Source organism: Erythrolamprus reginae, chromosome 2 (genome assembly GCF_031021105.1).
Source record: "Erythrolamprus reginae isolate rEryReg1 chromosome 2, rEryReg1.hap1, whole genome shotgun sequence".
In the NCBI taxonomy this organism is placed as follows: domain Eukaryota; kingdom Metazoa; phylum Chordata; class Lepidosauria; order Squamata; family Dipsadidae; genus Erythrolamprus; species Erythrolamprus reginae.
Genome location: NC_091951.1, coordinates 47,175,992 through 47,191,944, shown reverse-complemented (window position 1 = coordinate 47,191,944; position 15,953 = coordinate 47,175,992). Strand labels below are relative to the sequence as shown.

General features: G+C 41.7%; 1 protein-coding gene across 1 annotated transcript in view; it reads left to right on the top strand.

The window, feature by feature from the left end:
* Positions 1-15,400, top strand: part of LOC139160336 (zinc finger protein 420-like) — a 30,075-nt gene extending 14,675 nt beyond the window's left edge. Inside the window, exons 5-6 of the mRNA XM_070738100.1 lie at positions 7,806-7,935; positions 8,381-15,400. Coding sequence (XP_070594201.1) covers positions 7,806-7,935; positions 8,381-10,542 — 2,292 coding nt within the window. The 3' untranslated portion in view covers positions 10,543-15,400. The remainder of the gene's footprint in view (positions 1-7,805; positions 7,936-8,380) is intronic.
* The last annotated feature ends 553 nt before the right edge of the window (positions 15,401-15,953 follow it).

Below are 15,953 nucleotides of genomic sequence, written 5' to 3'. Positions count from 1 at the left end.
AATACCCCCAGTCAATTTGATTTTCCATTATTCACTTTCTCCCCAACACTGGTCGCTCTGGTCACTCCATTCTCCATTCTCTCAATCTAGCGCCAGCAGGCGCCCTCAGCTCCACGTGGTAGCCCCAGGTCACCTTGGTCTCCATCCTATGCCCTCTGGCAGCCCGTTTCCTTTGTCGCCCTCGGCACCAGTAACACTCACCTACTGGTGCCGTGCAGGGGATTGGGCTACTGTTCCTCGCTCAGCGGTATCAGCTCGCATCTCCTCAATAGCCCTCCAACGCTGGCAGCTGACCGCTCTCACTGGCCTGTATCCTCGGCATCTTCGACCACCGCTCCTCGGTGTCTTCACCCCACTCAGCAGACCAGTTCGCCCCAACTCTGTCTCTTATCTCCACTCCATCGTCCCTTCGCCTCTGCCGCCTCGGCACCCGCCACTCTCACTTCCCGGTGCTGTGCTAAGAGGCTCAGTTTGCTCAGTTCACAGATCTTTCCATCTTTTCATCTCGTCGTCCTGGAGCGGCCACCACCTTTCGTGCCCCAGCTGATCTCCCCAGCTGATTTCTCAGTGCTGTTGTCCCGGCGCCCCACGAAACAGCACAGCAGCATTCAGTTTCTGAGCCCCTAAACAGAGGGCTCAGCAACAGAGAGGAATCAAACAATAACTGGCCTGGATTGATTCATTGATTGGTGTTTTTGCCTAAAATAATTTTTCAGTCAAATCCTTTTTTTATATATATATATATGACTTACAAACATTTAGACATCAAACAATACAACATTAAACATTTACACTTGATATATTTACAAAATTTATTTTTTAACAATTCTATTTACTATACCTTTTTCTTAATTTCCACCCAGTTGTAAATTTTTCCCACACTTTGTAATAGTCCTTATTTTGTTGGTTTTGAATTTCATATGTTAATTTGCTAAATTTGCCGCAGTCTAATATTTTTTTAATTACTGTTTCTTTGTTTGGAATCTTATCTTGTTTCCAGACTTGTGCATATGCTAATCTTGCAGTAGTAAGTAAGTGATTTATTAAGTAGTAATTTTCTTTGCTATGTTTGCCTCTAATTATGCCTAATAAATACATTTCCAGTTTTATTTCAATTTTATAGCCCAATATTTCTTCCATCCATGCCCTAATTTGAATCCATTTTTTTTTTGCTTTGTTACATTGCCACCATATGTGGTAGTATGTCCCCACTTCTTTTTTACACTTCCAACATTTGTTACTAATATTTACATTCATTTTGGCTAGGCGCGCTGGCGCATAATGCCATCGGAAGAACATTTTATAAAGATTTTCTTTATATGATGTTGACAAAGTCATCTTATAGTTAACTGACCATAGTTTTTCCCAGTCTTCTAGCTGAATTGCATATCCAAAGTTAGTCATCCAAGATATCATATTAGGTTTAACAATTTCTTCTATGTTTTCATAATTTAATAGATAAATATACATTTTGGTTATAAATTTTTTGTCAGATCCTGTCAATATTTTGTCTATTTCATTTTGTTTATTACATATTCCGAATTTTACCAAGTCCCTTTTATATCTACTTTGAATTTGGTAATATGGAAGCCAATCTATTACTATGCCTTCCTCTTTAAGTCTTTCTCTAGTTTTAAGACTTCCTTTGGTATTTAATAGGACTTTGTAGGTTATTTTTTGTTCTTGGCTAATTATATTTGGATGAATTTGAGCTTCTAGTGTGGATAGCCATCTGGGTATTTCATTATAGTGCTTTTTCCTGACTTTCCGCCAGTGTGTCAATAGTGTATTCCGAATTTGGTGTTGTTTAAAGTGAGAATGTTTTGAGTGTTCTTTTTCCCACAAATGTGCGTGCCATCCTTCATTTATATCGTGGCCTTCTATTGTTAAAATTCTAGGATTTTCAAGGTTGACCCATTCTTTAATCCATAGTAATTTAGTGGCTTGGTGGTATATTTCTAAGTTGGGTAAACCGAATCCTCCTCTTGTTCTTAAATCTTGTAGGACTTTCATGTTTATTCTTGGTTTTTTGTTGCACCAGATAAATTTAGAAATTATTTTATTTATTTTAGCAAAGAACGATTTGTTTAATTGTATTGGTGCTGTTTGGAAGAGATAGAGCCACCTTGGAAGTATATTAGACTTTATTGTATTAATCCTTCCCATTAAGGATAAATTTAAGTTTGACCATTTTTCTAAATCTTCTTTTGTTTTAGTTAATAATTTCATATAATTTAGTTCTTTCAGTGAAGAATACCTTGTCGTAAACCAAATCCCTAGATATTTAATTTTTTTTTCTATTTGGAAACCTGTTTCTTTTATTAATAATTTATTTAAATCTTGGTTACAATTCTTGGTTAATATTTTAGTTTTATTCCTATTTATTTTTAAGCCGGCCACTTTCCCATAGTTCTCTAATTCTTTTACTAAGTATATCATTGAGCTAACTGGATTCTCTAAGAAGAAGACCAGATCATCAGCGAAAGCCTGTGTTTTATATATTTGCTGTTTAATTTGGGTGCCTTGTATTGATGATTCCCCTCTAATTTGGTTTAATAGTATTTCTATAGACATTATATATATTAAGGGAGATAGTGGACAGCCTTGTCTCACTCCTTTTTTAATATCGAATGTATTGGTTAAATCTCCGTTTATAATTATCCTTGCCTTTTGTTTGGAGTATATTTTATTTATTGTATTTTCAAAGTTCTCTCCTAAATCCATAGTATTTATTAATTTTTTAAATAAGTCCCAATTGAGGTTATCGAAGGCTTTCTCAGCATCTAGAAATAGCATTGCAAACTCCTTATCATTATGGCTTTCATAATATTCTAGCACATTTAATATAATTCTTATATTATTTCTAATTTGTCTGTTAGGTAGGAAACCATTCTGATCAGAGTGTATTATTTTGTTTAATATTTTTTTAATCTGTCTGCTATAATTGACATAAATTTTGTAGTCTACATTTAACAGAGATATTGGTCTATAATTCTTAATATACTTTGGATCTGTGTCTTCTTTATGTATCAGCGTTATGTTAGCTTCTTGCCATGATACCGGGCATTTTCCATTCGTTAACATTTTATTATAAATTTGTAATAATAATTCTCCCGGTATATGGAATGTTGCCTTATAGAATTCAATTGGGAAGCCATCTGGGCCTGGTGTTTTATTATTATTCTGTTTCATAATTGTTCTTTCCAATTGTTCTTTTGTTATTTCTTTGTTTAATATTTCTTTATTTTCTTTACTTATTAAGTTGATTTTACATGTCTCTAAATATTTTAATATATCTCCTTCCTTAATATTTTCTTCACTGTACAATTCTTTATAATATTCTAATGCAATTTCTTTCTTTTTTTTAAACTGGTAATGTGTTGTTTCTTTTTTATCTGTTAATTGTTGGATTAATTTCTTCTCTCTTTCTTTCCTCAATTTATACGATAGCCATCTACCAGGTTTGTTTGCATGCTCAAATTGATTTTGTTTTACTTCTCTTAGTTTCTTAGTTACTTCTTCTATCTCTATTAATTCTAGTTTGTGTTTTATCAGCATAATTTGTTGCCTTACATTTAGGTTTCCTGGGTCTTTTTGGGATTCTTTTTCTAATTTTCCTAATTTAAATATCCACTCTTTTTGATTTTGTCTTTTTTCCTTGTTTTTTCTTAATTTATAGGCTATTGTTAAGCCTCTTTGATAGGCTTTTGCTGTATCCCATAAATTCTGGAGGGAGATATCTGGATTGTTATTTTCTTTTAAAAATAATTTCATTTCTCTTTCAATCCAATCTATATATTCTTGTTCTTTTAATAGTTGTAGATCTAATCTCCAACTCCTATTTTTCTCCTCCTCCTCATGGGTTATGATCAGCCCAATCATTTTTATCAATTTGAATTTGTTTTATTAAGTTTCCTATCTTATTATTAACCCACGCCATATCAATCCTGGACCAGCTTTGGTGTGCATTGGAGTAGAATGTATATTCTTTTTTATTTTGGTTCCTTGTTCTCCAACAATCCTTCCAGTTTAATTCTTCACACATCTGATCAAACGTTTTTGGCAGTACTTTTCTCTTTTTATATCGATTTTTATTAGCACTTTTGTAATCCTTAATGGCATCAATAATACTGTTAAAGTCACCTATCATGCAAATGTCTTCTACTTCTAATTCAATCAGTTTCTGGTGCAAGTTATAGAAGAATTTTTTTAAATTTTTATTTGGTGCGTAAATTACTACTAATGATACAAATACATTAACAATTTTTACTTTCATGATTAAAGTTATTCCCTTTTTATCTGCATATATTTTCCTTGGATCTAATTATTTTTTAACATAAACTGCAATCCCTCTTTTTTTGTTATGTGATAAGGACGTAAATACTTTCCCAATTTTCTCATTTTCTAATTGCATTTCATTTTTTTGTCGAATGTGTACTTCCTGTAGACAAACAATATCTAAATTTTGTTTTTGTAATTTATTGAATATACTATTTCTTTTCATAAATGAGTTTAAGCCATTTACATTAATTGAGATTAATTTAATTTCTGTTCCCATCCCCCTTTAATTCCTTATTTGTCTTCTGTTTGTCCTGTTTTCTTTCTGTGCTCTTGTCAATATTCTTTCTTCCTCCTGTTCTATATCTTTAGAGGTTCCTTCTTTCCCGCTATCTGAATCTATCTGGGGTTCTTCTATCTCTTTTTGACTTCCTGTTTCCACCCTCTCTTCCGCTATTAATTCATCGTAAAATTCCTGTGCCATAAGTTCATTATTTACTTTTATTTTTTTTCCTTTCCATGTGATAAGCATCCCCTCCGGAATTAACCACCTGAAGGTAATTTTCCTTTGATTTAACAGATCTGCCAACGGTCGGTATCCTCTTCGATTGTCCCTTAATTTTGGGGGGATTTGCTTAAGAACTCTGATTTCCTTCCCATTATGAATTATTGCTTCGTCTTTTGTGATTTTTAATATTTCATTTCTAATCTCCTTTTTTACATCCCTAGGAAGCTTATGTTTTCGGGCGTAGTTAGTATTCACCCTGTAAATCTCATCTATTCCATTAGCTGTTTCTTGTTTATCTTTTTGTAATATATTAGCTATCATTTCTGTCATTGTCTCTACTAAATTCTCATCTTTCTCTTCTACATTTTGGAATCTGACATAAAATTCTGCTCTATCGATCTCAAAATTAATTATCGATTCTTCTAACTCTCTATTTAATTGTATCAATTTGTCATCCATTGTTACTACTTTTTTATCATTTTGTTCTACTTTCTTTTCAATTTGTTCTATTCTTCTTTCATTTTTTTCCAAGGTTTGATAAATTATTTCAATTTTATTATCCGTTTTTTGCATATCTTCCCTCATTGCCTCATGGTTCCTATCTAATTTTTCCTGCAGTTTGAGCATTGTTTCTTGAATTGCCATTAATGCCTCCTGCGTTGTTTGTGGGGTGTTGCTAATATTACCGGTACTGCTGGCCTTTTCTGTTGCTAACATGCTAACTATTGATTTTTGGGTTGAGGAAGAGCCGGATGTTTTTTTTGTATATTTCTGGAAAGTTGCCATTTTAAACTTTTTAATTGATTATTAACTTGAATGTCTAATATTTTCTTGGAATCAGATAAATCTAATATATAGTTAGATTTAAGGTATATAATGCGCAGTTAGACTTTTAATATTGAGCTACTTGTTGATGAGCTGTTATCGTTCTTTTCTTATATTTCCCCCCCTTTTTCCCCCTCTTCCTTTACTCCAATAGATCAGTATAATTCAGACAATGTAATTCAATATATTCAATAGTACAGTGGTACCTCAAGATACGAACCCCTCGTCTTACGAACAACTCGTGATACGAACCCGGGGTTCAGAAAAATTTTGCCTCTTCTTACGAACTTTTTTCGAGTTACGAACCGGCGTTCTGAGACTGCTGGGAAGCTGCGCGGCTGTTTTAAAAGGTGACAGCCGGGTTCGGTTCGGGAGGTTGCTGGGAAGCCCCCCAGGCCGGCTGCGACCTTTTAAAACAGCCGCGCCGCTTTCCAGCTGTCTCCCAAAGCCGAACGCGGAAGTTCGGCTTTGGCGTTCGGCTTCAGGAGACAGCTGGGAAGCGGCGCGGCTGTTTTAAAAGGTCGCAGCCGGCCTGGGGGGCTTCCCAGCACCCCCCAGAACCCCAGCACCCCAGGCCGGCTGCGACCTTTTAAAACAGCCGCGCCGCTTCCCAGCTGTCTCCTGAAGCCGAACGCGGAAGTTCGGCTTTGGCGTTCGGCTTCAGGAGACAGCTGGGAAGCGGCACGGCTGTTTTGAAAGGTCGCAGCCGGCCTGGGGGGCTTCCCAGCACCCCCCCGAACCCCGAACCTGGGTTCGGGGGGGTGCTGGGAAGCCCCCCAGGCCGGCTGTCACTAATATTTTCTTGGAATCTGTCTAATATTTTCTTGGAATCAGATAAATCTAATATATAGTTAGATTTAAGGTATATAATGCGCAGTTAGACTTTTAATATTGAGCTACTTGTTGATGAGCTGTTATCGTTCTTTTCTTATATTCCCCCCCTTTTTCCCCCTCTTCCTTTACTCCAATAGATCAGTATAATTCAGACAATGTAATTCAATATATTCAATAGTAATATTAATATTATTAAGTTAATATATATATTCTAAGTATAGATATTGTAGATATGTTATAGCTGAGATAGAAATAGAAATACAGATTAATTACTTATTTCATTGTATCATTAATACCATTCACTTCATAGGAATTCAATTCATCCAGAAAATAATTATCAGCCTTTCTATTTGTTGTGGGGTTTTACCTAATTCTTCGTCCTTAAATTTTAAAGTTCACATTCAAGTTCAGTATATCAGAGTTCAATCAGGGTTCAGTCAAAGTTCAATCAGAGTTCAATCAAAGTTCGGTCAAATTTCTTTTTCTTCCGCTATAAATAGCAATTCACCAGTTAATCCGTTAATCAGAGAGGAAGTTAATTAGTTAATCAGTTAGTCAGTTTTTTCGATTTAGGGAAGGTAAAAAAGAAAGGAGAGAGATATAAATAAGTGCTTAATTAAGCTAACTTCCTCCTTCCCCGATGTTCCTCTTCTCTGCACCTTCTTTTGGCTCACCTCCGCTTATCTCGTCGGCTTCTGCAGGCTCCTTCGTCACTTCCAAGCACACTCCACCGCTGCTGTTTATTTATTCCCTTGGTCGTGGACCTCAGCTCTTTACCGTTTGTTCTTTAAACTTCTTTAAACTCCGGAGCACTTCCTCCCTTTTCCGATCTCCCAGCAACCTCCGTATCTGCGTGTCTCCGTCACTACCGCTGTTTCCGCAAATTCTGTAGTTCCCGTAGTCTCCGTGGTTTGGCTTTTCTTTTCTTTTTTTCAAAAGTTAATGTTCTCCACCGTTTCTTTTAGTCACAAAACTTACAAACATGTTGGTTGGTGACTCTCTTGCTTCGAGGTTTGCGAGGTTCTCACTCCTGCACACGGGGTGCTTGCTTCACACCTCCGTGCTCGGAGGAACCCTCGCTACTTCAGCCACCTCTCCAACGTGGTTGCGTCGAAATTCAGCCGAATTTCAACCCCACCCCCCCGAACTGCAAAATCAGGCTTGGGAGAACGGAGCTCTGCTCTCACACACCTGCTCGCCGTAGACCCGCCCCTTTTTGTTCTGTCCATTTTCTCATCTCAATCCTGGAATCCTACTAAGCATAGACCTTACTGCATAATTTTGCTTTGGGAATTTCTAAACAAAAAGCCAGATCTTGTGGTCCTTCCCAGGCCTATTCTGTACTATTTTTTTTTCCCAGGAGGGTCTTGTGTCCTTTGAGGATGTGGCTGTTTATTTCTCAGAGGAGGAGTGGTCTCAGCTGGATCCTCACCAAAAAGCTCTGCATTGGGAAGTCATGTTGGAAAATTACAGAAACTCGGCTTTTTTAGGTAAGGTTTTCTATCCTCCAGGAAGTGTTCAGGAAGACATGATGTGGTTAGATGCCATTGGCTGTTTCTTATTTAAGTATCTCCAAATAGAGGTCATGTCTTTAGAAGGAAAAGGCAAAGATATGTGGTTTTACTGCTCCTAGTATGGAAATAGATCAATGGCTTTTTGCTTAAATGCATTCCATGCCATTTGTCAACTGTTGAGATTTTCTATTTCGATTTAAACATGCCAGTGATAAAGTAATTCTTTGGTTTCAGGTAATGCTAAACTCTGTTACAGAGATTTCATATTTTTTGGCCCAGGTGCTTCCATGCTATGAAGGATTGCAATTCAATTAATTTTTTTGGCTTAAGCCAAATCTTAGGTTTTCTAAAATTATTTTCTTAGATGTTTCTCCTTCATTCTTAACCTTGCTAACATTTTAATTCCTCTTTTCCCTTAAAGGTTATAGTGGGCAAGGGTATAAAGAGATGATTGAACCATTCCAAAAGTACAGACTTGGGAACAGAACAGAGAAGCCTGAAAATCAATTGGAACAACAAAGGCAGAAGAGAAACCCATCAAATAATTGGAATAAGGAAAGCCCATCTTCAGTTGATGCTCAGTTGCAAGGTTTTGTTGAACAACTAGGAAAAATAGAGAAAAAATATAATGGAAAAGTTGCAGGACTATTCAAAGACATATTAGATGTAAATGAATATATTCCAACACAGCCAAACCCAGAAGACTCCATATGTAAAAACAATGGAAAAAATTACAGTGTGACATTAACTCGTTCTAGAGAAAGAGTGATATCTCAGAAAGGAGTGCACATAGGAGAGAAGCCAATTAAATACATTGACTGTGGAAAGAACCAATGTGGTCATCTTGCTTCCCACAACAGAAGACATATAGGGGAGAAGTCATATAAATGCATGGAGTGTGGAAAGGACTTCATTAAAAGCAGTGATCTTACACGCCATCAAAGGATCCACACAGGTGAGAAGCCATATAAATGCATGGAGTGTGGAAAAAGCTTTAGAACAAACTCTGAACTTAAACCCCACCAAATGATCCACACAGGTGAGAAGCCATATAAATGCATGGAGTGTGGAAAAAGCTTTAGAACAAACTCTGAACTTAAACCCCATCAAATGATCCACACAGGGGAGAAGCCATACAAATGCATGGAGTGTGGAAAGGACTTCAGAACAAGAAAGGAACTTACATGCCATCAACGGATCCACACAGGGGAGAAGCCATATAAATGCATGGAATGTGGAAAGGACTTCAGAAGAAGCAGTGAACTTAAATCCCATGAAAGTATCCACACAGGGGAGAAGCCATATAAATGCATGGAGTGTGGAAAAAGCTTCAGAAAAAACTCTGCACTTACATTCCATCAAATGATCCACACAGGGGAGAAGCCATATAAATGCATGGAGTGTGGAAAAAGCTTTAGAACAAACTCTGGACTTACACGCCATCAAATGATCCACACAGGGGAGAAGCCATATAAATGCATGGAGTGTGAAAAAAGCTTTAGAACAAACTCTGAACTTACACTCCATCAAATGATCCACACAGGGGAGAAGCCATATAAATGCATGGAGTGTGAAAAAAGCTTTAGAACAAACTCTGAACTTACACTCCATCAAATGATCCACACAGGGGAGAAGCCATATAAATGCATGGAGTGTGGAAAAAGCTTTGGAACAAACTCTGGACTTACACACCATCAAATGATCCACACAAGGGAGAAGCCATATAAATGCATGGAGTGTGAAAAAAGCTTTAGAACAAACTCTGGACTTACACACCATCAAATGATCCACACAGGGGAGAAGCCATATAAATGCATGCAGTGTGGAAAAAGCTTCAGAAAAAACTCTGCACTTACACTCCATCAAATGATCCACACAGGGGAGAAGCCATATAAATGCATGGAGTGTGGAAAAAGCTTTGGAACAAACTCTGGACTTACACACCATCAAATGATCCACACAGGGGAGAAGCCATATAAATGCATGGAGTGTGAAAAAAGCTTTAGAACAAACTCTGAACTTACACTCCATCAAATGATCCACACAGGGGAGAAACCATATAAATGCATGGAGTGTGAAAAAAGCTTTAGAACAAACTCTGAACTTACACTCCATCAAATGATCCACACAGGGGAGAAACCATATAAATGCAAGGAGTGTGGAAAAAGCTTCAGAAAAAACTCTGAACTTTCACCCCATCAAAGGATCCACACAGGGGAGAAGCCATATAAATGCAAGGAGTGTGGAAAAAGCTTTAGAAGAAACTCTGAACTTGCACGCCATCAAAGGATACACACAGGGGAGAAGCCATATAAATGCATGGAGTGTGGAAAGGACTTCATTACAAGCAGTGCACTTACATGCCATCAAAGGATCCACACAGGGGAGAAGCCATATAAATGCATGGAGTGTGGAAAGGACTTCATTAAAAGCAGTGATCTTACACGCCATCAAAGGATCCACACAGTGGAGAAGCCATATAAATGCATGGAGTGTGGAAAGGACTTCATTACAAGCAGTAAACTTACATCCCATCAAAGGATCCACACAGGGGAGAAGTCAAATGAATATATGGAGTGTTGAAAGGGCTTTAGAGAAGGACCGTTGAAACTTACCTGAACGGTCTTCTCGATGCACTGCGAGGAGAGTCCAACATGGGTGATACTTCAGCCTGATTGGTTAGGGACTGAGTTAAATTATAATATTAATTAGCTCCGCCCTGTAGTCACCCCCTTATAGCTCAGTCAATAAAAACGAAGGAGTAGTGCAACTAACACAACTTTATTAAGTCAACTTCAACAAACACTGAGCCCCTGGGCCAAACGGCCGGGTTGGGTTTGGACTCTCCTCGCAGTGCATCGAGAAGACCGTTCAGGTAAGTTTCAACGGTCCTTCTCCAATGCACTGCTGCGGAGAGTCCAACATGGGATATACCCAAGATTACGATACCAGGGCGGGAGAAGGCTGGACCAGGAGCGTATGGGCATCACACACCCGCTGCAGCACTCTTCGGCCAAATGCCGCCTCCAAGGACCCGAATGAGTCAAGTTTATAATGCTTTATGAACGTATTCGGAGTGGCCCAAGTCGCAGCTCGGCAGATGTCCTCCAAAGGTGCCTGGGTGGACCACGCCGCAGAAGTAGCCGCACTCCTTGTGGAGTGAGCCTTAATGTTCTCAGGAACTGTCCTAGATCGTGAGGTGTAAGCTGTAATAATACAAGATGTCACCCATCGACTAATCGACGTAGGAGACACCTTAGCTCCCATCGTAGATGTTGCAAAAGACACAAATAAGGCCTCCGTTCTACGGAAAGTGGACGTCCGACGAACATAGATTTTAAGGGCTCGACACACGTCTATCTTGTGCCAGCGTAACTCCAGCGGATGGTTACCTCGTGCACAGAAATCTGGCAACACAATATCCGTTGATCTATGGAAGAAGGTGTTGACCTTGGGCAGGAATGTCGGGTCCGGTCTTAAAACAACTCGATTCTGTTGGAAAAGACAAAGGTCAGGCCTTACCGAAAGAGCCGCCAAATCCGACACTCTCCTGCCCGATGTGATGGCCACCAGAAAGGCAGTCTTAAAGGATAAAAGGCGCAGGGAAATACTGCGGAGAGGCTCAAATGGGGGCGCCGTCAGGGTATCCAAAACAAAGGAAAGATCCAATGATGGGAATCTGTGTACCGTCTGGGGCCGTATGTTAGCTGCTCCCTTGAGAAAATCCCTCACCCATGGGTGATGAGCGATTGTTCTCCCTTCATCCAGCTTAATGATGGTTGAAATCGCCGCCACCTGTCTGCGCAGGGTGTTAGGGGCGAGACCCCTGTCTAGCCCGGTCTGCAGAAAGGATAGAACGTGTCCTACCGATGCTGATAGTGGATATGTTCCAGCGGCAACACAGAATTTGTGGAAAGCTGACCAGGTGGACTGATAAATCCTTGTCGTTGACGGCCTACGGGCCGCTTGTATGGTGGAAATCACAGCTTGAGGAAGCGCTGCTGCTCTCAATCTGTCCCCCTCAAGCGCCACGCGGCAAGCTTCCACCATTGGGGATCCGGATGGTAGACTGATCCCTGGGTTAGTGAGACAAGGTTGATCGGGAGTCGCCATGGTGATGTGATTGACAGGTCCATTAAATCCGCAAACCATGGGCGGCGCGGCCAATAATGGGCGATGAATATCACCTCGGCCCTTTCCGCAATTATTTTGGCCACTGCTCGGTGGATGAGGCACACCGGCGGAAACGCATACAATAGGCCCTCCGGCCACGGGCTCCTGAGGGCATTGATCCTCTCGGCTCCCGGACAAGGGAAACGAGAGAAAAAGCGACACAGGTGTGTGTTTTCTGCTGTGGCAAATAGGTCCACCAGCGGAGTCCCATACCTCCTTGTCACCGCCTGAAATGCCTGATCTCCCAAACGCCACTCGGCCGGTTGGAGGGTGGACCTGCTGAGCCAATCCGCTTGCACATTGTCTACCCCGGAGATGTGCTCTGCCCTGATTGAAAGCAAGTATGTCTCTGCCCATGAGAATAGAATATTCGTCTCTCGCATCAGTCTTGCTGACCTCGTCCCTCCCTGATGATTCAAGTGGGATCGAGTCGCCACGTTGTCGGTGAGAATTAAGACATGAGTGTCCTGACACTCCTCTAGGAATGCCTGAAGAGCCAGAAATACCGCTCTCAATTCCAGAAGGTTGATATGGTTGTCTGCTAACTCTGACAATGTCCACACCCCCTGAGCCACTTGAGTCTCTGAGTGAGCCCCCCAGCCTCTGAGGCTCGCATCCGTGGTGATAACCACCTCCCTCTGTTTTAGGAAGGGGGAGCCTCGAAGAAGCGTGGGCGAGCGCCACCATGGGAGCGACTTCTTGACACTCCTTGGGATTGATACCAGATGCTGGGAGTGGCTCGATCGACTCCGTTGGTATGGGAGGAGGAACCACTGCAGGGGCCTGGTGTGGAATCTGGCCCAAGGGACGATGTCTATGCAAGATACGAATGACCCTAGTATCTGAGATAGCAAGGCTAAGGTCACTCGCTGCTGATGGCAAAGAAAGCTTACCATGTCCCGAATCTTCATCTTGCGTTCGTCCGAAAGGAAAACCTCGCCCACCTGAGAGTCTATCACCGCTCCCAAATGTTGAAGACGGGTCGTGGGAATGAGATGACTCTTTGGAAAGTTGACTGTGAAGCCGTGATCTTCCAAGGTTCGAATTGTCAACTGCAGGTCCGTGCGAGCTCTCTCTGGAGATCTGGACAGGATAATAATATCGTCCAGGTACGCCATGAGGCGTACCGAACTGGATCTTAGGGAAGCTGTCAGGATGTCCAGAAGTTTTGTGAACGTCCTGGGCGCCGATGACAACCCGAACGGCATCGCCCGGTACTGGTAATGGCGCTCGTTGACACAGAACCTGAGGAACTGGCGATGTTCCGTGTGTACCGGTACATGCAGGTAGGCCTCTTTCAAGTCTATGGAGGTCATGTAATCTCCCCTCCTGATGCAAGAAAGTATCGTGCGGAGTGAGTGCATTTTGAATCGTACATATCGTACGTAAACATTGAGCTGCCTCAGGTTTAGAATAAGCCTGCATCCCCCCGAAGTCTTGGGTACCACGAATACCACTGAGTAGTACCCCTGCCCCCTCTGGTCCAAGGGAACCGGCTCTATGGCCCCTATGTCCTCCAGGTGTAGTATCTCCTGCTGTAGGAGTAACCTCTTGTGGGGGCATGCAATCCAAGGGCATTGAACAAAACGTTGGCGTGGCAAACGGAGGAAATTGAGCCTGAGGCCCCGACAAACAGTGTTGATGGCCCAAGAGTCTGTGGTTGAGTCTTCCCATACCGAAGAGAATGCCTGAAGGCGGCCTCTGATAGGAATCCCAGTGGTGCAGTCACTTTTGGCCACGGAATCCCTTCTGGCCTGCATTCCCAAAGGGTTTTCTGGCTTGTTGATATTGCCGCCCTCGGTTACCGTAGCCTCCTCTGTTGCTCCTGAATGTATTTTGATGGAATCCTCCAGAATACGGCCTTGGATTTTGTGTGCCCGCCGTAGCAGGCTCTTGACGAAAGGACTGCCGGCGGTAAAATGGCGTCTGGCGACAATCGGCTCGTTTGGCTGATTTAGGCAGCACCTTCTTCTTGTCCTTATCCTCTATAAGGGCTTTATCCAAGGCCTGACCAAAGAGCTCTGAGCCATGAAAAGGAGCCGAAGCTAGCCGCCACTTAGATTTTGCGTCAGCCTGCCAGGAACGCAGCCAGAGTAACCTCCTGGAGGACAATGTGGCCGCCATCGCCCGTGAAGCAAATTTGGTTGCAGTCAGGGTAGCATCTGCCGAGAACTCAGAGGCCAAAAGAAGCTTGCCTATATCCTGCCGAAGGCGCCCCTCCTCCGGTCCTACCCTGGTCTGCATCTCCTGCAACCAGAGAATGCAGGCCCTGTTAAAGAATGAAGCGGATAGCGAAGCCCTTAAGGCCCACGAAGCCATCTGATGGGTCTTTCTTATTAGTGTTTCGGCCCTCTTGTCGTCAGGCTTGAGGCCCTCTGCATGTTCCGACAGGACCAACGCACTTGAGACCAAGCTGGCCACCGGTTGGTCAATGGTCGGAAAAGCCAGCACGTCCTCAATCTCAGGGTCGAAAGTGTACATTTTTCTGTCCAACATTGAGGGACCCTGAGCTGCCGCCGGTTGTTGCCACGGTCGCTTGATATTGTCCAAAAATATCTGCGATGATGGTATGTGGCATGACTCAGGCTGGGGCTCCGTAAATAGGCGCACTGCTGGTTGAGTGCCCGCTGCTGTTTCAACCGGCTTGGACGCTGCAGATAAGGCGGCCACCTGTTTCGCTTTCCTCAAGAGGACGTCGAATAATGCTGGTTTGAAGAGCATTGCTGAGGCAGGTTGATCAGGAGGAGGCCCCTCATCCTCTGACAGCTCACACTCATGATCCGACTCCCCTTCCTCCTCATCCATTTCAGAACCTAGTGCAGGGGTCAGGAACCTTTTTGGCTAAGAGAGCCGTAAACGCCACATATTTTGAAATATAATTCCGCGAGAGCCGTACAATATGCCATTGACAGATCAATCGCTCCAATGTTCACTTAGTACAGCAAGGAATGCTCCTCCCTGCTGTATAAAGCCACAACTGGACTGAAACAATGGTAATTAGCAGTAAAAAAATTAAATAACTTACATTGTGAGCTTGCGATGCATGACATCAGTCCAGCAGTCTGGCTTCTTCTTTTTCCTGCGCATGACTGGAAGCTGGCATTCTTCCCACCTGATGTTGAGAGAATGCCAGCTTTGAGGCATTCGCAGAAGAAAGAAGCTGGAATGTTGGACATGTCACACAACGCATTGTAAGTTATGTCAATTATCTATTTTATTATTTTACAGCGAATTATTGTTTAGGTCCAGCGGTGGCTTAGTGCAGCAGAGGGGAACACTCCTTTGTGTACTAAGTGACCGCTGGAGCAATTGTATCTGTCAGTGGCCCTTTTAAAAGTGTTGGTCTTACAGAAAATGAACAAAAAAGAGAGGCTCAGACCCATAGGGAACTAAAGCATTTACTACTTAAAGTGGTACATACAAGCAGGCACACCCAGTGTAATAAATAATTGAACTTTATTAAATAGTCTCACTGTACATAAAGTGCACACATTGACTTGTATTTAATTTTAAAGAACAACAAATCTCCGAACTCTTTTTTTTATAACATAATAACGTTTTAATGCTGTTGCTAACCAACGATGAATAGAATACTTCCTACCATTAATGTGACTTCTGGTGCTGAATGGATTTGCTGATGGCTTTGTAATCTGGTTCATACGTGGTGAGGTTTAGCTTCATGCAGGCGTTGAGACTTCCATCCGTTAAACATGAACGTATGTTAGTCTTGATGTGCTTTAGATGTGAGAAAGACTGCTCGCATGCATAGGTAGAGCCAAAGATTGTCAGTACAGCAATACCCACACGCTGCAGTGTTTGGT